This window comes from Topomyia yanbarensis, chromosome 3, assembly GCF_030247195.1.
Source record: "Topomyia yanbarensis strain Yona2022 chromosome 3, ASM3024719v1, whole genome shotgun sequence".
NCBI lineage: Eukaryota > Metazoa > Arthropoda > Insecta > Diptera > Culicidae > Topomyia > Topomyia yanbarensis.
This window is the reverse complement of record NC_080672.1, coordinates 40,177,810-40,199,847: the sequence shown is the minus strand read 5'-3', so window position 1 is coordinate 40,199,847 and position 22,038 is coordinate 40,177,810. Positions and strand designations below refer to the sequence as shown.

At 41.9% G+C, this 22,038-nt stretch overlaps 1 protein-coding gene across 1 annotated transcript; it reads right to left on the bottom strand.

Moving 5' to 3' along the window:
* Nucleotides 1–2,897: 2,897 nt before the first annotated feature.
* LOC131692924 (G1/S-specific cyclin-D3-like) lies at nucleotides 2,898–21,286 on the bottom strand. The gene is made up of 4 exons (XM_058980334.1): nucleotides 20,616–21,286; nucleotides 20,269–20,484; nucleotides 17,265–17,421; nucleotides 2,898–4,733 (listed from the first exon to the last, which is right to left on the bottom strand). Exons 1-4 carry the CDS (start codon nucleotides 20,832–20,834, stop codon nucleotides 4,375–4,377), a joined length of 951 nt encoding a protein of 316 aa, XP_058836317.1. The 5' UTR covers nucleotides 20,835–21,286; the 3' UTR covers nucleotides 2,898–4,374.
* Nucleotides 21,287–22,038: the final 752 nt, after the last annotated feature.

Sequence of the window (22,038 nt, the reverse complement as noted above, 5' to 3'; positions counted from 1 at the left end):
CGCGTTTAAAGTTTAAATCGCAGCATCCTTTACATTATAATAGGAAAATAATTTTTACCATAATTCTTGTTTATTGTTTCATATTTCAAATCTGGTAAAAGTAGAATGTAAACGAAGAAATTCTTTATCCAGTGCTATCATTAACTCATTTTTTGATGTTTTGCGACTTGGTCCGGTCTGACTTAACACCGACCAAATGACTAAAAGATCGCAAGGAGATAAAAAGGTTAATAAAATCAATATTTTCAACTTTCTGCATGAAACTACATTTTCCCATCGTAGTCTAATTTAAATTTGATGATATTGCTAAAACATTTGAGATGAAATTGGATTAATGCTCATTTTTAATTGTGTAGTAATGCAAAAAACAAATAACTTGTAACATGACAGTTCGAGAATTCGAAAAAGTTTCTTAAATCCACGCCAATATCTTGCATACAGTGTCTAACCTACATTTTTTCTTACTACTTCGAGTCTACTCGAAGTCTAGAAACAGTATTGTGAAAACCTTGAAGTTTTATTTTTTTAGAGAAAACCCAGTTGAACTTATGTAACGTGACAGATATTTTCTGCTGTAAAGCAATTCCATCCAGATTGATCCATTGTGTCAAAAATGGTGATCATCCTCGATTCTGATGAAACTTTTTACATTTCATCTGTATGGGAGATTAAGTATTTTGCACAATTTAACAAAACAATTTTATTCAATAGTAATATTTGAAAAAGGCGTATGAGACCTTGAATGCATTACTTTAAAAATATATTGTTCGAAAATCGCGATTTGTGCAGGAAAACTATATGATAGCGGTCTTTAGGGAATTAATTTTTGAACATGTTTTGGTGAAATATTTCAAAAACAAACAAAAAAGATGTTGAAAAATGCAATTACAAAAAACTATGATTTTTTTTGTTAACGTAAGTCTGTAAATAGAAGAATCTGTAATTGAATTATGATGAATCTATCAGTTAGAAAGCTTCAAGTATGCTTTTTATTTTTCTTAGTATTTACTAGTCATAAACATAATTTTCTCATAAAATGTCATTTCGAAGCAAAATGCTCTTGAGAAAAATTTTCCAAAACCTTTTGTTTTTCATTCAGCAAAAATATCAAAAAGTGAAAATACGCCCTTTTAATAAATTATTCGCAGGGCGAATGACTGGTAAAAGCCCTTAAAAAATAAATTACAATTACAAATTACTCATAATACCAAACGTAAAAAAACCTAACAAGTTTAAAATAGAATTGCAAATAAAAAAATTTAAATATAATTATATTTTGAAGAAAATAACATTAAAAGATTTTATAACAAAAACTTTATTTACGTTTGTTCATCAAAACCAATATATTTTTTTCAAAATAAGCATGAAATTTCTCGTAAATACTCAGTTCCCAGATCAAGGATGTTTTGTGTACGACTGTCCCGATATCCTTGCTTCAATCAAAATACACAACTGTAACGTGACAGACTTTGGTTGTAACGTGACAGATCATTGAGAATGCTCCATAAAATCCAAAAAAAAGCTTTTCTTCAGTAAAACTGTATTTTAAACTCTTCTTTGTTTTCGAGGCTTCTACTTAAAACAGTGTTCACGATGGTTTGGGGGCCAACGGAACAGACTTTTTCATTTAGGACGGACAACCTGCAAACTCGCGAACGAGGCGACAGGTCACATAATGTGTCCTGTCGACTCGTAAGCGAACAGCTTAAAGATAAGGAAAATAACGACACAAAAATATAGACAATGCGGAAGTATTCCTAACTCTCCATGGAATAAAAGAGACTTCTCTATGATCAGATATATGAACACCGCCGAGGGGATATTGAGATAACAGAACGACACCACTCCCGAAGAGACATTGTCATACAAATATTGCTTAAACCGATTTAGGGTTACCTCACCATAACGTTTTGGAAGCCATATTTCTGTTCGTGACCCTTTTTACGCCAGAAGTTCCAAAGATCGGTCGTCGATACTGCAAAATTACTGCTGTATTTTCTCTGTAGTCGACTTGGTTCTCAAAACTCTCCAGCAAACTTTAAATCTTCACCACACTGGGCTTAGAACAATAGCATATTCCTGAGTTTCAGCGTTCTGTGCATAGGCTCTTCTATGTATGGAGAATCAAAAATCCGGATACGCAATTGCATTACTGCAGATTTCGTGCTTGGATTTACAAAGATCACACGAATAATACTCAGCACGCTGAATAGTAACCACATCATAATTGAGTTTGCGACGTCCAGTCATTGCCCTGACTAGAATACTGGAATTTATTCTTGGAAAAATATGGCAAATTCTTTTAAATTTTCGGACTAACTTCCGACAGAAAAGTCTTTGTTTCAACGCAAGTTTGCGATCTACGCCAATGGTTAGCATTAACGACGCTGAATCCCTCTGGATAAAGACTCGACACGTCAATCGTTTGTTTACCATTTATCTGTCATTTGTTTACCATTTATCCAGAGGGATTCAGCGTCTTTAGTTAGCATGTTCGGAATCAGTCCAAGAGCGAATATTGTGCTTTATCCAACTTATCGACAATAGTAGAATTGGTTCTGGACCAACGAAATTAGTCGCAGTATCCGCACATACAATTCATTTCCAGTAATACCGGTTTTCGAGTTATTTAAATCTCTTGGAAAAATCTCTAGCCCTATGTGCGGGGTTGGGAATCGATCCCAGGTGAGTTGCGTACGAGGTAATCGATTTACCAACTACGCTGTGCCCTATAATAGGAAGTACTCAAGTACAACGAATCTACCAACGTGTCCCGATGTTTGACGATGAGTTCTTTTGTGTTCAGAGGTAATCCAATAGAATCAAGCATTCTTTTTCAAAGTTTATTTTCAGAAAATAAAATATACGTTGACAAAAAAATGTATTACATCGAATTATTTACACTCAGGCCTCAGTCAGTATTCGAGAAGCATTGACTTGCGCTCAACGGTACTATATCAACGATTACAGCGAAATTTCTCCATATCATCCAAAACAATAACTTAAATACGCCTTTTTTGACAATAAGTATCCTTTTTTTCCGATAATTGTTTTATTTAAATTTTGTGTATAAATTAATATAAATTTCTCTTATTTAAGACTAGATTAACAGTTAATAGCGCAGTTACAAAAAAATAGTTGCAAAAAGTTTTAGAAAAAGTTCAATTGGTAAAAAAATGCATAACCTTCAACTTTTCCCTAGCTTTTATCAAAACTTGTCTTTTGTCTTCGTTTAAGTAGCACTTGTTCGCAATGCAGGCAACTGTTGGGTTTCTCCTATATTTACAGCTCGTCTTAGCTTACTCTTAACTCACATTTTTTGTACAATTCAATTAATTTTAATGAGATCGATCGCTGGTCCCCAATAAACGTGGCTTAAATGATCGTATTATTTGTATGTGTGTGTGTGTTTATGCTGCAAAAATATGGCTCCTGGAATGCTGGCTGTTCTCCTACTCTAGATAATCTTTGGCAGTTTTATACGCTAATCTTTTTGTTTTGTTTTTTTCCTTCTTAATAAACCTACATTTTTTTCTTACTGCTTAGAGAGGATCGTTTCGCTGGTGGCATGGATTACAAACTAGGCTTTCTTCGCTTCCCTGGCTTGCAGGGAAAAGATATCGCGTCTAGTTGGTAGATATAAATAAATAATTTAACAAACTTTCCTTTGTAGATATCTTACATTAAATAAACTTTAAACTATGTGAGTCTTTCTCATGTTTGGAATACTGCAATTGGATATAGAGGAAAATCAAAGAAAACAATAGAATTCAGAAACTTCAAGAGTGTGAATATTCAAACTATTTCGAAAGAAAGAGTATAAACAATAAACTGCTATAGTTATGGAACAAGTTGAAAATTTGTGTTGCTTTCGAAAAATCGAGCGCTTTAGTATATTTCATCAAAAAAATATCTTTCAATGTGTAAATAATATGTACAAAATCAGTTAAGCCATCTGTAAAAATTAGCCGTCAAAGTTTGGAAACGTCAAAATTGACGCGTGGGGTAGGGTAAAGTGTATGATAGATGGCACTGTTGTTCCCTTAAAATTAGAATACAAAATCAGTGTAAATCAAAACTTTACAACCGTTGGGCGGATGACGAATAGCGTCGGCATTCCTATTTCTGAAAACAAAATAAAAATTTGCACCCAAATCGACATGCTTAGATGCTATTCGTTGCTATTTTTGGCAGATTTTTTGTAGCGAAGATACAAAAAAATGGTTCCTTCGCCACTTGGCTTACGACTATTGACCAATAGAGATAAAAAAAAGGAAATTTCAACAGTTTTAGAATCAGATAAAGGCAATAAAAATACTCAACAGCAGCCCCTTAAAAGATCCCGCCTTATCCCGCGATTGCAGCGCCGGTGTTCTAGAAGTAGATAAACTGCACATCGGTGGGCGTTTCAGGTTGTTGCTGTGCGGCAGGCTGCTGAGCATTGGCGCTTCCCACGGAGCTGACCTTCTGGGGTGCCTGTTGGTACTGATCCTTGCAGCTTCCGGCCGTGGCTGCCATCTGTTGCTGTTGTTGCATCTGTTTGTCGGCAATCTCCTTGGCAACGATCTCCTCGATGATTTTGACGATGAAATCAATCTTGGCCAGATCGTGCATTGTTAGCCGGCACAGATCATACCCAACGGCCATTTTGGTGGACACATTGAGACCCCGAGTGGCGGAGGCAATACAGGCCGCCGCAAGCAGGGAGGGTTCAAGCTGCATGAAGATGGTTTCTGAAAGAGAGGAATCGAAAAAATGGAAACGTTAAAAAGCGAGTTCTTTAAGTACGCACGAATTTGCACAACTGTCACCGTTGCCTAACCTAGTTTTTTTTTCTCGTGTGCGACATTGTTCCTTCGAACCTATTCAGGCGGATGGTGACAATGAAAGCCCGAGCGGAAGTGGAAGAAATTGTAATTATTTTCCTCCTCTGTGCCGCCTAAGGCAAATAACATTGATTAATGGGAAAAAATCCTTGCAATAATTGCAACTTCCGAGCTTGTCGGTTTCTTCCTTCGTTTGCCGCGGGAAGGTGAGACAAATTACAACGGGCTGTTGAGTCTGTTGTGTCCCGTACCCGAGCGAGCTTACCCAAAGATTAAGGACAACATCCGTGACCATTGGTAAGATGTTGCGAAGGGAAATGCAGTAAGGATAATAAATAAAAAAAACACCGAAAAATGCATTTCAAAAGAAACAAAATCAGGGAAGGGATCTCATTTTTTATTCAAATAAACCAAAGAAAAAAGATACTGACTCGTTTGTTTACGCTTCTTCCGGTTTGTACCTCGGTCGGGAGATAATACAGCAAATTTACAATTTATTACGAACAATAACAAACAATAAAAAGCGCAAATGAGACGAACAAGCCCTCGAAATTGCTTATTTTCACCCCAAAAAATCATCGTCTGAGATAAACTCGGGCATATAGGGAAAAACTGTTTATTTAGCTTCTTGTGCAAGATAGTGGCGGCAGTGCAGCACGATCGAGGGATAGAATCATATCAAATTCCCGCTGAAAGGTTAGATTTATGGTTGCAACTTTATGGCGCTATGCCCGGCTTTGGCCCGATAACTCCGGTTGAAGCTGAGTTTTTGGAAAGGCAGGCGGCATTCGCTGCAAATTTGACATTCCGAATGGAAATATAATCGTTGAAAAGTGGATCATGTTCGATCCCACAAAAAAAGGTTTAAGGAACTTCCGTGGTTATCAGTTGCTACTTTTCGGCGTTTTACAACGTTGCTTTCGAAGAATTTTGTGATCATATTTGCCAAACTTCAGTGAAAACAAATAATTTTTGAATGACGCAAAGGTTGCTGCGATTTGTAGAATACCGAAAATAACTGTCAGCCCTATGAGTTTGAGCTTTGGCGATGGAAGCATGTTATCGGCGTAAATTATCGAAACGGCGCGATTGCTTTGATCGACTTCCATAATCGACTAAGCATTTTTGGCGAGTTTTTGAGAATCTGAAAATAGTATTGGCCTCCAATTGAATCGAGATTCCTTTAATGCCTTTAATTTACATAGTCTAAGCAATTCGACTGAATGTTATATCGAGATTGGGAATCGATCATGTCAATAAGACGCTTTGGTCAATTGTTCACTAAACTTCCTCAAATTAGAAGCAAGCCATCATTGTTGTTTAAATACACGCAACACCAGGTGCAATGCGAGTCCGAAACCGTCATCCGGTCAGTAAATAATCGCGAAATTTAAATGTCCAGCCAGACTGCGTCATCTTGCGCCAAAAAATAAAAGCGAACAAAGAATAACACAAACTGGGTAGCACATGGCAGCATAACCCGTTTCGATTGGATATGTTTATAAACAATTCCGAGAAGTATCCGCGATCAGGTTGCACCTTGCACCAATACCAATCCAGACCGAACTGCATCAGCGAATGCTGGCTGGTTGGCTCGGTCACCGCTTTGTACCGGGACGCAGCGAAGGTGAAGGTGTATTTATGCCCTGGCCGAACGAGGCCCGACAACCTAATTGAAGTCTTTCGTTTTCATTTCCTCTCGCTGTGCTGTGAATGATGCGGGATGAACGCTGCATTGTGGCGGGTGCATATCTCAAGGATCTTGGGCCTGTACAGATGCGATCGTTTAACCGCGCAAAGCACCTGTCGATCGCGTCTGAGTGTATTTCGGTCCGTCCCTTTTGCGGTGGTGAGGCTTTAGGGCCTACCATTATCCCAAAATGCGCTGCACTGCACTCATCCTGGTTTATTTTCAGCTCTGATCTGCGCAAAGTCAGGATAGGAAGCTGCATTTCGCGCTCGTCAAAGTTGCACCTTTTGTTTTTTTGCTTCGCAAAATTAAAGGTCTTACTGAAAGAGTTAGAAATTAGAGGGCTAACCAGGTTGCGGCTTTTAAATGTATTTAATGCAGTAATCTTCCTTTGTGAATGAAAAAAAAGACAGTTCAAATGCTCTGCCACAAGCAAGAAAGTAGAACACATCAGATGGGCGATTGCTGATCAAAATATAATTGCAGCACCCCTGAAAGCGTACGGGTACAGAATAATTACCATAAGAATGAAATATGCAGCACGATCGCAAGAAAGGGATGATTCCGACATATGTTGTCGTCTGAAGAAAATTTGAATGACACACGCGGGCTGGCTCTCCATCGTTTGCCATAATTATGGTTTCAATTTAAAATTGAAATAGTTTCTTTGATCCACAAGAGTGCACAAAGCGCTTCCACCCCGCACTGGAAGACTGGTGTCATTTGCACTTCCATCGGGAGTATGAACCGCCTCTTCCTTCCTGCCGAGGGACTGATGCAGCTCACACCGCAAAGAAGGAGGACGACGAATTGCTGCATCGAAGTGTTGTAATTTCGTAACAAATGCCAGCACCGGTTATCGCATTGTTCCGATCAAAACGAGGACGACGGCAACGGTCGTCTAGCAGCTTTCTTATTGGGACCGAGTTTTTCCAGCTCGATAAATTTTATTGAATAGTTTCAACGGTTGCGCCACCTGGCATCTAGGAAAATGTTGACGAAGAAATCGAAAAAAAAAAGAACTGGCGGGGTGGCACCGAAGGATCCATTGACGTGTCCTCGCTATACACTATTGACGACGGTCTCCGAAGGAGGAATGCTTATCACACACAAACACAATGCAATAAGAAACGAAACGGAGAATGCCGTAGCGTGATAGAACTCCGCAGGAAGACACCCTTATGAAAAGTTTTGTTTTTCTAACAGGCGAGTGCATCTGCTCGTTGGCAATTCTTACCGGTAAAAGAAATATTACTTTCCAATTAAGCGTGGCTTTGTTTCCTGCTGCTGATACCTGGGTCAGGGGAAATCCAACAGGACAGCTCCGTTTATTTTGTGATCATATTTGCCAAAAGTCAGCCAATTGTTTATTACTACAGTGTTGATGTAAAATTACTAACATTGAACTGTCAGTTGGAGCACTGCCCCAGTGGTTTTACCTTCTAGGGAGCAAAAAAGTGACGTTCTAATCCGCAGCAATGCAACGAAACGAGGTAGGGATTAGGTAGTCCAAAGCAGCAAAAAGAAAAGAAAGTGGAATTAGGGGATGGAAAGATTTAAATCATCCTTTCTGTCCCCTGTTTTTGACTGTGCTTGAAAAACGGTCTTTCGATCGTTATCGAACCAAGGAAAGCGTACAGACCCTTGGGCGAAGAGGTAGCAACTTTTTTGTTTGTACAAACAAATTGCTGCACCGTCGAAAATTTCGGTTAGGAAAAGTGCCAAGATTTTTGCATTCCCGCTCCGGCAAAAGGTTATTTATTTATTGCATGTCATAACCTATGCTAATAAAAACGATTTTATTTTGAATATGAATGGATTGAGAGGTGTCAGGCTTCGATTAGTCGACATCGCTTGGGGGTACGACATTATAATTTTTGTAAATATTGCTATTGAGCGAATTCGTGATGCTGTGTCAGATTTTCAACCCTTAAATTTTCCGCTGCTTGAGATGATGAGAGTTCTAAATGCGACGGGTAAATAAAACCGAGCAGCATCTAACTAGCTCAAGGATATACTGGATGGTCGTTGGGAACGGGCTTGTTGTTGCGCATGTGCCCGGCAGAACCGACTGGAAAGCCAACCGTTGCAATTAGCATAAACATAAAAGCGAACCATCAGGAGTCTCGTTCTTAGAAAAATGTTTATTCCATGCTGCCAGGGTGAAAAAACAATGAGCAGACCGAAGGAAAATAAGGACGCCATATGTTGGCAGTTTCTTTGTTCCTTCGAAGCGGAATTATGCAAACATAGCGCATAACTTGAAGGAAATCGAACTGAAAATTAGTAAACAAAATACTGTCAAATTCCCGCTGAGGATCCGAGAACTTGGCCCGCTCGTTCCTAATTGGGACTTGAGGTACGCTTTCATGAATCCTCAACGAGGCAGGATACCGGGAAGAAAGAGCACACCGCGGCAAGGGCCTAATTAATTATGCGTACACAAGAAAAACGAAACTTAACGAGTTTTTTCTCTCTCTCTATCTCGAGTATCTTTCGACGCTCAACTTATCGTCCTCGCGCGAACGTCAGGTGCAACTTAGCTCGCGTTCATAATTTCGTTCGCTCGAAAATGGGCACGTGCTCGGACTGTCATGATCGAAGGCGCTCGGTCAGTAATAATAAAAAACGAATCCCATTAACGGCCGTGAGGCGAACGACGAAAGGTGCAATTGCATGGGCGCAAGCTGCACGCTACTGCGTCTTTACGTCACATTTGATGGCCTACTACGAGCAATGAGGCAGCGATGTTGCGAAACACGGCAACTCAGGCTTTGTTTAATTTTCGGCCTAAAGTGAGAAAATCGAAGAACACAATGCGCTGTGGATTTCATTCGTACAGGAGCCGAACTAGAACCAAGTCAGTTTCAAAAATAATTTTCCAAACCAGTCCGATAGGACCCTTCTTCGTCTAAACGACGGTGTTCCAGTCGAACAAAGTCCCTCCGTTCAATCATGATCCGATTTCAAGATTTCGAAAACAGGACACATCCAGGCAGAGAAGGGGGAACGAATCCCAGCCAGGTGTGATTTTTAATATAAACTTTATATTTGCCTCAAGAACAGAACGGCAACCGACGACGACAACCGTCTTCTGTTGTCCCCTGTCTGGGTTGGAAGAGTGAAATTTTCCGTTCACGGGACGGAATGGGTAATTTTTTTCGCTGCCTTCGAGTTGTCGTAAAAAAGAGATAGTTTCGGGTAGTTTTTTTGCCCAACGATAATGATACAGCTTCTCCGGACAAGCTCCCTATAATCTTTTACGATCAAGGAGCGAGCGGTCGTAAAACCGAGATTCAGTCACTATTAGATTCGATTTTGCTTATCATCTAGTCGGAGGCGCTTTCGCCAGAAATAACAAGGGGAAAGTTTTTTTTTCGAAAAAAAAAGTCGTTAATCGGAAGTACTCTTCTAAAAAGTCGTAAACTTAACCAAAATTGATTGTCTGGCTTTTTTGTGCTTGGTTGCTGCCAATTTCGAAAGGGGATTGAAAATTGCATCCTTGCGAAAATCGGTAGGGATCTGCACCTCTTGAGAGCGGAAGAAAAGAAGGGATTGACTAGACAAATGCGATCGCGTAGCAAATGATGAAGTGCATGTCTCTAATTGATAGATGGTTCTGGGATAGGAGCAGTTGAGGGGCGAAACTGGTTCCCGTTAGGGATTAACCGGTCTCCGACTGCGAAATCCGGTAAGATTTATTAATTGAAACCCGTTGTCCCACTGCCGGATGGGGTGCCGTTCGTTGCACTCCGGGAACCGGGTAAACGGGGTTGACAAACTCCAGCATTTATTGCCCAAAACAAGGTGTATCGGTGTAATTAATTTATTGGTCGTGCGGTGTCCCACTGCACCGGAAGAATCCTTCACTGGTGAAGGGTGCAGAACCCGTTTTCATATCGTAACTGTCAAACTTTTTGTGATCATATTTGCCAAATATCAGAGGAAAAGAAAACGAATTTCCAAACAACACACTTACGTTGATGACATTTTCTTAACAAAACGTCTTTTCACTGAACAGCCCAGTGGGCTTGTTCGCTTCGGGCGCAATTGGGGAACGTTTGCCTTCTGTCTGTGTGTATAGTAATTCGCAAGTCACTCGCCTCGTCTTGTCGAACAGGCTTTGAACAACAATAGGAAATGAGCATGCAAAATCATTCAAGGACTAGTTTTGCCAAGGGAGCATTGCCCCGCACGTCGTCGTTTGCTTTTTTTGAATGAGTATAAATGAACTGTACGCGACGAGGGGGCATCAGCAGCTGCCGTATAGTAGCGCTCCTGTGGCGGTTAGAATATGCGTCTGCTGAAGCTTCTAGCAAACGGCAACCAAGAACGACGTACTTACTACCGTGATTCGGGTACAATTTAGCGTGAAGATTTTGGTGTACAAAAGGAACAAACGGACCTGTGTGTTGGTGCGAGTGCAAAAAACTTTAGGTCTCAAGGTGAAGATTCTTCGTTTCGCCCTGGGAGGAGGTGGCAAGGATTCGTCTGGAGACGAAGGACGCTCGAAACGAAACAAAGCCAGGCAGATGTTTTCAGTTTCGTTCCACCAGTGGTGGTGAAGATTTTGCATGACGCTGGAACCCCTATTGGAAAGGGCAAGTAGCCGCCTATTAAAGATATGGGGACTTGACTCCTTATCGTGCAGTACCGGAGAAGTGCGCACGCTTCCCTAGAAGAACATGTTTATTTACTTAAAGACGCGACCGGTGTGCGGCTCGCTATCGGAATGTCAACCAAACGCGACACCTTCACAAACCGGTTGGTAGGGTTGAAAGGTGTTAAAGGAAAGAAAGCACCTGGTCTATGCCACAGTCCGCGCACATGCTCACTGTTGTCCATATTTTTGTTGCTTTACGATTCGATGCTCGTGATAGGTTGCGGGTGCATTCAGCTGGACTGGCCAGCACCCCGCGACAACAATGGACAAGCAGTCATCCAATCGTAACATCTCGCAGTTGGGTGAGGGAGACCTGAACCCGACGCAGCAGCACATGCCGCGAGTGCTTCTGCGTCTGTGCAGGTATTCAACCCTCTTCTCGGGTGGACCCCTACGTCAAGCAACAAGTGTCCGGGTGGGTGACTTCAACTCGCGTGAGGGTGAAACCGGAAATTAACATAAATTTTCTTGTCCAACCGATCGAGGTGTTGCGATAGCAGTGCAATTACACTCGCTTCACAAATGTCAATGTTGCGCTGACGTCGGGAAGTCGATCCTAATGTGCTCGCTGTAGAAAAATGTTTTCTTTTCTGACCCGGAAACAGACAACAGTTGCTCGTGGTTCGAGAGCACCTGCTTTAGGTTTAATTTGATCAGCTATTAAAATTAATAGATTTGAAGCTAGGAAAAAAGAACGTGTTCTTGCTGATGATTATCGTGATCCTGAGCTGTAACCTGTGGATCAGGCAGGTCAGGGTATTCCAACAGGATTCGAGTGCACCTTCACCTCATCACTCATTCCGATGGGAGCAAAGGAACAGAAAATTCGAATCAGAGGGCAGATGTTTTATATCGAAAAAATGGAGTTCATGTAGGAAACGAGAAAAACTTTTCTCTTCGGACAGGAAAACAAAACGATAGCAGATGTTTTGCCTGCCAAAGGACCTGTTGTAATATTTGTTGTTGTTGTTGTTTGGTGCCTCTTTCGGGTGCCTTCCGTTGGCCCCTTTTGGTTTGCGCAGTACATCGTCGACCACTTGAGACTTGCTGGCTTTAATTTTCAACCATATTTTTGTCTGATTCTGTTTGGTCAGTAATGCGAAACCGTGCGCTTTGTTGAGAAGATCGTCTTCGGTCGAATCGATGGGAACCGAATTTTCTTCTCACGCCCAACATCAACGCGGCGGCCTGACAGTGGTCATCTTGCTTACAGGATTCCGCAGGATGTGTAGCGGAGATTTATCGCTAAGATGTTGTATCATATTTGTCAAAAATCAGAGGAACTTTTCGTTCATTTGAATGAGTTTGTTCAAGCGGACGATATCGACTGACGATGTTTATAAACATAATTGTTGTTAATCTTTGTCATGGACATTTAGGCTGTGCACGCTGACGAAGTCGTTCTTAAAATGACTTTTACTGTGAGCCGTGTTTACAAACATTGCTTCACAGTTTAATGGCAGAGTTGGTAAACACGGCTCACAGTAAAAGTCATTATTTATGCCGACTTCGTCCGCGTGTACAACCTAATTCTCGACAAACTCGACGAAACTTTGGATACTCCGTTACACGTCAATCACGACTGTTGATAGTAAACAAAAGAGAAAAGTTTCCTCTTGTTTGTCCGAAATTTCTCCTCAAAGTATATTTTGACAGTTGGCTTTCACGTCCCTAATTCTAAGTTTGTCGAGAATTATAAACACGACAAAGTTACACCAAAATAATGTATACAAACAAGACTCTGTCAGGATGTAATTTTATGTCGACTTCGTCAGCCTACACATGCTAATTTAATATTAATTCTTATAAAGGGCTAAAGAGATTGTTCTAAACAAACTTGTACGGTCATTATACCGCTGGAGAGGAGTATTTCATGAAAAGATACACATTAATCCACTTTGTTCACACTGCGTTGAAGTTATTTCAAATGTTTTCTACGTTGAACTTATAGTAAATTAAGAGAAATCAGCAAAACAACAGTTTGTTTACAAAGCTTATCAGTCCTCTTGAAAAGGTAATGCAATTGGCCTGTGAACGATGACAAGTCAACATAAATTGATTTTTACTGTGAGCCGTGTTTACTAACTTTGCTTAACAGCTTAAGGCATTGTTGATAAATACGGCTCACGGTGAATGTCATTTTATGTTTTGGTTCAGTGTACTCTTACGGTTCGGTTGTTGTTTTGATCGCTCCAGATATTTTATTATTTTTGACTGTTTTGTGAGTTTCTAGTCGTTGTTTTTTGTTAATTGGCTTAGTGTTTGTGTGTTTACTGTCGATTTAGTGACGTTTAAAAGTGTTTCCTGTTTGTTTTTGTATTGTGAAAAAAACAGCGTTGAAAGCAATTTGTCAAACTTTTGCTACTCAGCCACCAAATACCCCCTCAACTGCAGCGCCCTCTAAAGCTGATTGTTGGCATTGACAGATCTGTGGCATGCGATCACTGTGCAAAGACCGCTAAATCGGACGAGGACTTCATCGAAGGTGTGGGTTTTTGCAAATAATGTGGTGCATGTGCAGTGCGGAAAGTAACTAAACAAGTCACTCTTGAAAATTCTACCGGAAACCCAAATTTATTTTGGATGTGTAACGTGTCTCAAGCTGATGAAATTCACTCATTTTCACGACCCAGTCCCTCCTCTTGCGTGTGCTATCACGACTATTGCTGAGAAAACGGATAAAGTCTGTGCTGAATTAAAAGCCGAATTATCCAAAAACAATCAGACCTCACATAAAAGGTTTCTATTTGTACTCCAGTCCGGCCAAATCCCGGTACTACTCGACCATCCCAGAAACAGGTGTTTGGTTCAGCATTTGATGTCTACCGCTGTGACCGCAACACTCTCAACAGCCATAAGACGTCGGGTGGTGGTGTGCTTATTGCTGTTCGCCATGGGATAAAAGCCCGGTAGAAGAGCTCCGAGAAAGCTATCGGTTGAATTTGGCGATCGCTCGCTGTTCCTGTGTGTCGTGTATTTCCCACCTGATAGAATTCGCGACTCCAGCCTGATCTATGTACACCTTTCCTCCATATCCTTTGTGACCTCAATTGCTGCTCTGAATGATGATATCGTTATTCTGGGCGAATTCAACCTGCCTGGCTTGGCATGGTGTCCAGCAAGCAATGGATTTCTAGGACTGGATACTGAACAATCAGCGCTTAACGTTCAACGCCAGTAGTATATTGGATAGCTATAGTAGCGCCACTTAACGGTAAATTAATAAAGTCACCAACTACTATCTGGTATGTCATTTAATGGATTTTTAGGCACCGACACTAACGGCCAATTTCTCCACTGGATGAAAACCGGTTTTTGCAGAAAACCAGTTTTCGGGTTGCTGGTGACTAATTAGCCGAAAACAGGTTTTCAACGAAATCTATCCGTGGCCTTTTTACCATGATATCGCAATAGCCAAGCTAGATAAGCTCGTTGTTCACGGTCAACCTCTTCGCTGGTTTCGTTCTTATCTCGATAGACGGCAACTCTAAATCAGCATTAAGGATTGCACCATTTCTCGTTACATCCGGAATCCCGTAAGGAAGTCACCTCGGCCCAATATTATTTCTCCTCTATTTTAAAAACTTCAATATCAAACTACAAGAACCCTGCCTCTTGTTCGCCGACGATGGGATTCAACCGATACCGAATTTCTTCAAAGGCATCAAGACAGCTAAGGTTCATCTTCCGCATAGCAAAAAACTACTGTCTTAAATCGCGTTATTGTGCATTGGTCAGCTCAACGTTAGAATATTGTCCTGCTATTTGGAAGCCGTACTACCAGAACGGGATTGATAGAATCGAGGCTGTCCAACGCCGGCTCATACGCTTTTCGCTTCGACATGTCTCATGGTGAGACAGATTCCAACTGCCGATCTACGAAAACTGTTGTCAGTTAATACACCGCGATACATTCAGCATCCGGAGGGACTGCTCTCGAGCCCTATTCGTCTCGGACTTACTCAGCGTCAGAGTGGATTGCTCCACAATTCTAGAACGCCTGAATCTTTAAGCCCGCATTCGAACACTACGTACTAACTACCCTTTAGGAGAACCAACGGTCGCCATTGCGCTGTTACCGGACTTCAGCAAGTTTTCTATAGAGTCGCCACAGGATTCGACTTCCGCTGGACTTGATAAACGACTAAAAATAAGTTTTTGTCTATCCTTGAATGTAACTAGGCTTAGAACCATCAATGGAGCCGAGGGGTCTGTCGGTGTTGATACAACAAATAAACAAACAAATGTCAACTTATCAGTCGACTTCGTCAGTGTGCCCAGGCTAATGTTTGTAAAAACCGCTCACAGTAAATCATTTGTACAGTTAGGCTTTGCACGTTGACGAAGTTGATATAAATTGACTTTTACCGCATATAACAGACGTTTAGGATCTATTATAAATGTGTGTGAATACCCCCAACTAAAATTCTGAAAAAAATCAGACGTCTGAAATAAGTTTGGCAAACGTTTGTAGGTGGAGCAAAGATCGAAGCAATTTAGTTGGAAGGCAGCTGTTAAACACGTGTAGCAAACGGTTGTGTAGATGGCAAGCTTTACACAGGTTTTAAAGCATTTTTGTTCTAGTCTAAATATCTGTTAGTTGTGCTTTTACTGTGAGCTGTGTTTACAAACATTGCTTCACAAGTTAATGGCACTTTTAAGAAACACAGCATTCAAAAAACCATTTTATGTCGACTTCATCAGCGTGCAGAGGTTAATTAGCCTGTGTGCCCGACAAAGTCGACATAACATGACGTTTATTATGAGCCGTGTTTACCCATATTGTTCACAGCTTAAACACGACTCGCAGTAACTGTAATTTTAAGTAAGCGTAGCTAATTATCACCAAAGCTACCCTGGATTGCATTGACCATTGGTAACACTCTCGAAAAAACAGCCCAGCGAATGCATTCCGATACGAACTAACATTGAATTCCAATGGATCGCACACGTTCCAGCGCAGCCAGAAGAACCGAACAAGAAAAAAAAATGAATCCTATAAATAATCTCAGGGTCACCGTTTTCAACCGCCGTTTCGCAAATGTTGTTCCTTTTAAACTAATCGAAAAAGGGGTTGATTTGCTGCAGTATATGAACAACAGAACCCTTTCCGCGGCACGACGACGGTGGCGGTGATTGTTCGCGTCGTTTCACGTGTTTGGTGGATTTTTTTTCCTGTTCTCTATCAGATTAAAATTTTCGAATAAAACCGAGGGGTTCGTTTAAATGTCCCGCGTGCTTTCGCACCTTGTGTCTGCTAATGTTGCTACTGCTGAAGGGTATTGGAATGAAGCGAAACATACCGATGGAGGAAGTCGTTAGAAATTACACCCTCCTGTCATGTTAGACGCGAGAAGGCATGCTGTCACCCATAAACCCAATCAGGATCTTTTTTTATTGGCGCTGATAAGAAGCCAATATCCACCCATTCTCTCGATCATCAACGTGTTTTTTTGTCTTTCGCTAAGCATAAAGAACACGAGAAATGCCATCGAACAGAAATAAACAGAAACGAAAAAAACGTTGTCCTTGCACGATCGCGTCTGCGTCTGCGAGCATATAAAGCGAGGCTAACGGCCTACTTGGGTAGTCTGGACACGCGTTGTGCCATAGCGACATACGGAAAGCGCAATCGAATTGGTGAAATGATTAAATGATAAATGTTGTGAGTCACATGGCCAGTTCGCTGATAAATAAAACCGACCGCGCGAATGCTCATCGAAAGGGAGCTGTCAAATGCTGTGAGTTAGGGAATCAACCATCGGTGGTCAGACTTCGATCGAATTGATGATTTTATTATCGAAGACTCGAATAGGGGTTCGAAAACTTTTGTCCAAAGGGATCCGCTAATCGTCTTAGGTGATCGTAAAATTCGGGAAGTTGTAAAATCATCAATAAAATTTTTAGCGCGTCAAAAGAACGACCAAGCAGATGTCGGCCAGGGTCGTGACCGTAATTATTGTCGCAATTACGCAATTTGACAGATGCTTGCAAAGGTGACAGTTGTCCGTTCGTTGTTGACGATTGTGATCAAGATAAGCAAAAAAAAAAAATAATAAATGAAAATTGTACGTGGGAAACTTACCGGTACTGCAAACGTGGATTAGGGTGTGTGCGTGTTCTCGTAGCCGGGAGTCATCGGAGCCCCATTTGGCGCGTTCCAGGATCTGATCGACGTAGTCGAATGCCGTCACAGCGGTGATGTTCCAGCCGAGCTTGCTGATCAACAGAAGCTCCCAACTCTGTGGAAAAGAAAAAAATGATACCAACATAAGCAGGGGGTGTAAATCTAATGATATTCATAGTAGGCGCGTGCTGAAGTTTCTCAAGGGGTATGGGCCAATTCGGTATGCGCATAAATTTCTCGCGTGGTCGATCGTGAAATGGTCTACGCCTGCTATAATCTATATCTTAATGAGAAAGCCACACGATCAACGGCTCCCGAGAACCGTTGAATTTACAACTCGTTACCTACGAATGAGTCGGCAAGTTCGAGTGCACATAAAAGTGCCATTTTCTTCGAGAAATCAATCGCACCCTGGTCGGGAAGGGTATTTTCCAGGTAGCAAGTGACGGTTGTTCGGACCTCGAAACAATTGAGAGGGTCCCTGCAGTGTTTGCAGTGCGGATACGATTAATTTGTGACCAACCGCAAAATTGCGTCATTATTGTGATGCGCAAATGCATCTTTTCGGGGCTTGCGGACCGTTGCTTTTGAGGTTAGGTAGCTTCGTTTGATTAATATCTCTCTGCCGTTGTCCCATGACGAAGCTCTCGCATCTGCCGGTTGGTCCCGTCGTTAACTTGAAGATTTCAGTTGAACGATATTTGTCTTAGATCTTGACCCTGTTTCATTCGCTTCGAACGGCTGTAGTAAAATCCTGAGCATCCCAGGGGTTGCGCAGGACACCTTATTTATATTCATGAGAGATGATGAGGAACAATTTCATCCCCTTAATTCCCGTCAGATCCGGATGTTAATTTGTATAAAATTGCAATCAAACTTTGGGATCCTTTTCCGGACCCGAAGGTGATCCTTTTTTCCTGTACCCTCCGCTAGCGTTTAGAGGAACTCTAAAACATGAACGCCATTTTCTCAAAGTGCACAAGTACAACCCGTCTGTGGGAAAGGAACATCATTTCTCATCTCGTCGATAAAGGCATCCGCTTTTCAGACCATTCAGGGAAGAGACAGATAAAAATTTATACCTGTCAAGATAATAGAACCCAAAGCACACCCGAAAGTGAAACAGATATTTTTTAATGATATCCCCTCAGTTTAAATCTGAAAATGATTTTGCACAATCCTCGATCTTCCATGCTGATTCGGATTTCAACGGCGAGGTAGGCGCTAAGCGCCTTAGCTTCGCTTGGGCTGGAAACACTTTAACGCCACCGCGCGCTTGCTTTGATTGATGAGGCGACGTTTCTCATAGCCCCGCGCCTCGTCGGCATAGGACTTTGTCAGGGTCAAACCGTTGCGTTTTGGGAGAAAACATAAAAATAAGTTCCAAAACCCAATGGCATTCCTCAATGTAGATCGTTTAATAAACAAAAAAGCGAAAATTTCTAAGAACTCATAAAAGTTTGTCCGAGTCCTTCTTCCTCTTTTCGGGGCTTCTCTTGCACTCGCCGGTAGAGCGGAGGTGTTTTCCCTGGTCCTGTTTGAATGTTTTGAAAGATCGCAGTCCATTAAAGGTCCTTTTTCTCATAGGGGTTTTTATTGCCGACGAGTGAATGTGTACGCAAAAACCGATAATAACCCACCGTGCTGCAGTCGGAGAAAACGATTGTATAATGAAACGTGTGAAAAAGTTGTAAACTCATTTTTCAGGATCAAAAATTCTCGGGAAATCGACCGAGAGAATGATGGAATTTTTGTCGAGTGTTTTCTTGTTTTCATTCTTGAAATTTTGGTTTTTAAAAGGTCCCGGCGTTCTTTTTTTTTCGATGAATAGCATTTCAAAACTGGTGGTGGTCTTTGGCAGAGATGACCGTCAGCGCAATTTAGGATCGAATTTCACCGTTTAAGGTGGTAGGTAGTGTTCGCTCAATCGTGTGCGGATTAGGCGCGACAACAACGACGACGGCGGCGATCGCATCCGAACAGAGTCGCTGATTATTAAGTTTTGCGGTGGAAACAACTCGTTCTTGACGGACAGATTTTGTTCCTTCTCTTTCAGTATGGGGGTTAATTGTCTCGCTAGTTGGACTATATGCGTGTGTGTCCACACCGTAGCGAAATTGTGCAGTTAATTGGACTTGATTGATATCGGATTACCGCCGAAAGCCCGAAACAGGATGATGGATTAGGTTAGGATGAAGTCCGCCGCGGGAGCGAATCAATTAAGTCATTTTGGTTGGTGGGAAAATTGCGGTTTTTTTGCGAACGCCGGGCTGTCAGTTTCCCAAACTGACAGACAACGCTTGGCCGACTAGGATGCGGGTGGTGAGCATGAGATTTAGATTTTGGGAGGACGTTTCATCGAACGAACCCTTTAACGATGGAATATTTTATAAACGTCATAATCGGGTATATTTATTACCAGCCCAGAACATGGTCACTGGTCAGGTGTCCCAAGACAAAACCTGAATAATAGCCTCCTCTTAGCGATAATTACTTCCTTCCGTGAGTGCGCTACGGTTGAAGCAATACAATTCAAGATGGTTTGTGGTTTCCCGCTTCGAAGGAACTCACCGCAGCTCTGACAGGTAGCCGGAAGCTATCGTCTTAGACCAAACAATGACAAATGTAATAAAGGTGCACAGCAACAGACACCCTACCGCCTCTTAAAGACGAATGGTAAATTAGATGTATCGCGATTGCAAGCGAAAGACAACGTGAAACGAAGGGTTACACGCTTCCGTGCGTTCCATGAACTAAAAAGAAGCAAGAATCATTCAACGGAGCAGACACTTCACTCCCTCTTCCTATTTTCAAAATAGACCCAGGAAACTGGGATCAAGTTCAAGATCGCACATCGCTCGTTCCAAAAATTCTATTCATACTTCTTCCTCTTCTTCTTAAGAGGACACGAAAAAACGCGACATTCGCAGACTCTCATCTATTCAAAGCATCCAAAACTTACCCGAATCTGATCCGGCGAGACGGCATGGTCGGTGTAGGCGCTGAGCACATCCACCGTCAGCGGATGGCACTGGCGGATCTTGGAGGCCAACAGGAGCGCACAGCAGCCGAGCAGTTGCAGGTGGTAGCGATCGATCGCACAGGCACAGAGAAACCGATCGAAGAAATTAACAGCCAGCGGGAAGGTTTGTTCTTCGCACTTCTGCTCGTCGCATACCTGTGATTGAAGATCAATAAGGTTAAACTTTATTTTAGCGGTTAAAAATAACGTACATCTAAAGTATCACAGTAATCTCACAAACTTGGATCGGAAATTCGACTATTAAAATACCGCCAATCAAAACTCACCTCCAGCATCCAAGTTGTGACGATCTTGCGCATGTTCGGCTTGATATCCCGCTGAACCGAGCCGAAGTAGTTGCAGGGCGGAATCGTCAGCCGCTCCAGACTGATCAAGTTCTGAATGACCCGAACGTCCGCGACCATGGTCGGGTCCGGTTCGGCAAACTGATTGTCCACTTCGTCGTAAATTATCTCCTTGCACACTAGATCCATACTTTGCGCCATTGTTTCTAAACTCCCGTTACTGCGTACAATACCGCTACAATGTTCGTTATATATAGGTTGTACCGTTATTCTATTGACACTTTTGATATCCGATAGAGATCAGTTCAAAAAAAATTCCCACACCAGTCAGCGCAATACGGAACCCACAAATTCTTCTCTAAAAGTTCACACACTTCTTGGAAATCCTTCACGAAACCCAAAAATATCGTCCTTTTTTCCACTGCGTGTCCTTTTACGCAACCATCACTTTCAGCATCCGTCTGTGTGTTCAACAGTTTATTTTCTCCAGCAATTCCTTAAAATCAGCAAAAACTATGTACCGCAGTTTTCTTCTCCTTTCAGTTGAAAGATATTATCCTTAAATGTCTCGCACAACAACCAACCGTAGTCTTCGCTGTCCAAGAAGCTTCTGACCGTCTCGAGTCCTGGCTGGGAACGTTTTGATACGACCGACCGGCTGATCTTGATCCTTTGTTTGCTTTCACTGCCGCCCGACGAGTTCATACCTACTATACACACTGCCACAGCGAGCGGGGCACCTACCAACACCAGCGAAGATCACAACGAGTACCAGAGCGCAAAGCATAATAATTTTGAGCTTTTTCTGTACCTTCTTGTTGATGCTTTTGCCCATGAGGAAGGTCGGTCAGTCGTTCGGGTTTTTTGGGTGAAGTGGGGAGAGAGGAAGTCGGGTTGCTTTTAGCTTTTTCCTTACGCATACACACAGCCATAGGTAATCGTGTTTACATATTCGCCACACAACCATATGATCGGTGGACTCAGACCGGTTGCCGGTGTAAATAAACAGATAGACAGTAGAGGGAGAGAGAGAGAGAGAGAGAGTAAGCGAGTTTGTTTATCTTTTTTGTTGCTTTTCTTATCCCTCGAGATCTTGAGAAGCGAATTGAAGAAAGAGTGGAAAAGAGTAAGAAACGGCTGAGCAGTGTTTGATGTGTGCGCAAAGGATTTTAATCGCGCGATGATGAATGAATTGGGCACAGTAAAAAATTTACGCCAGCAAAGTTGTATGCGTTTGAGCGTCTTTTCTCATATCTTTGCTAAATGAGTAAAAAAGCTTGGTTATTTTGTACACCCTACGTGTTGTCGTTCTAGATGTTTGGCAATATTTTCTCCAAATTTAATCAACACAGATTTTTCAAATGGCTGAAAAGACATTTGTAAACCAGCTTAGATTACCCGACAC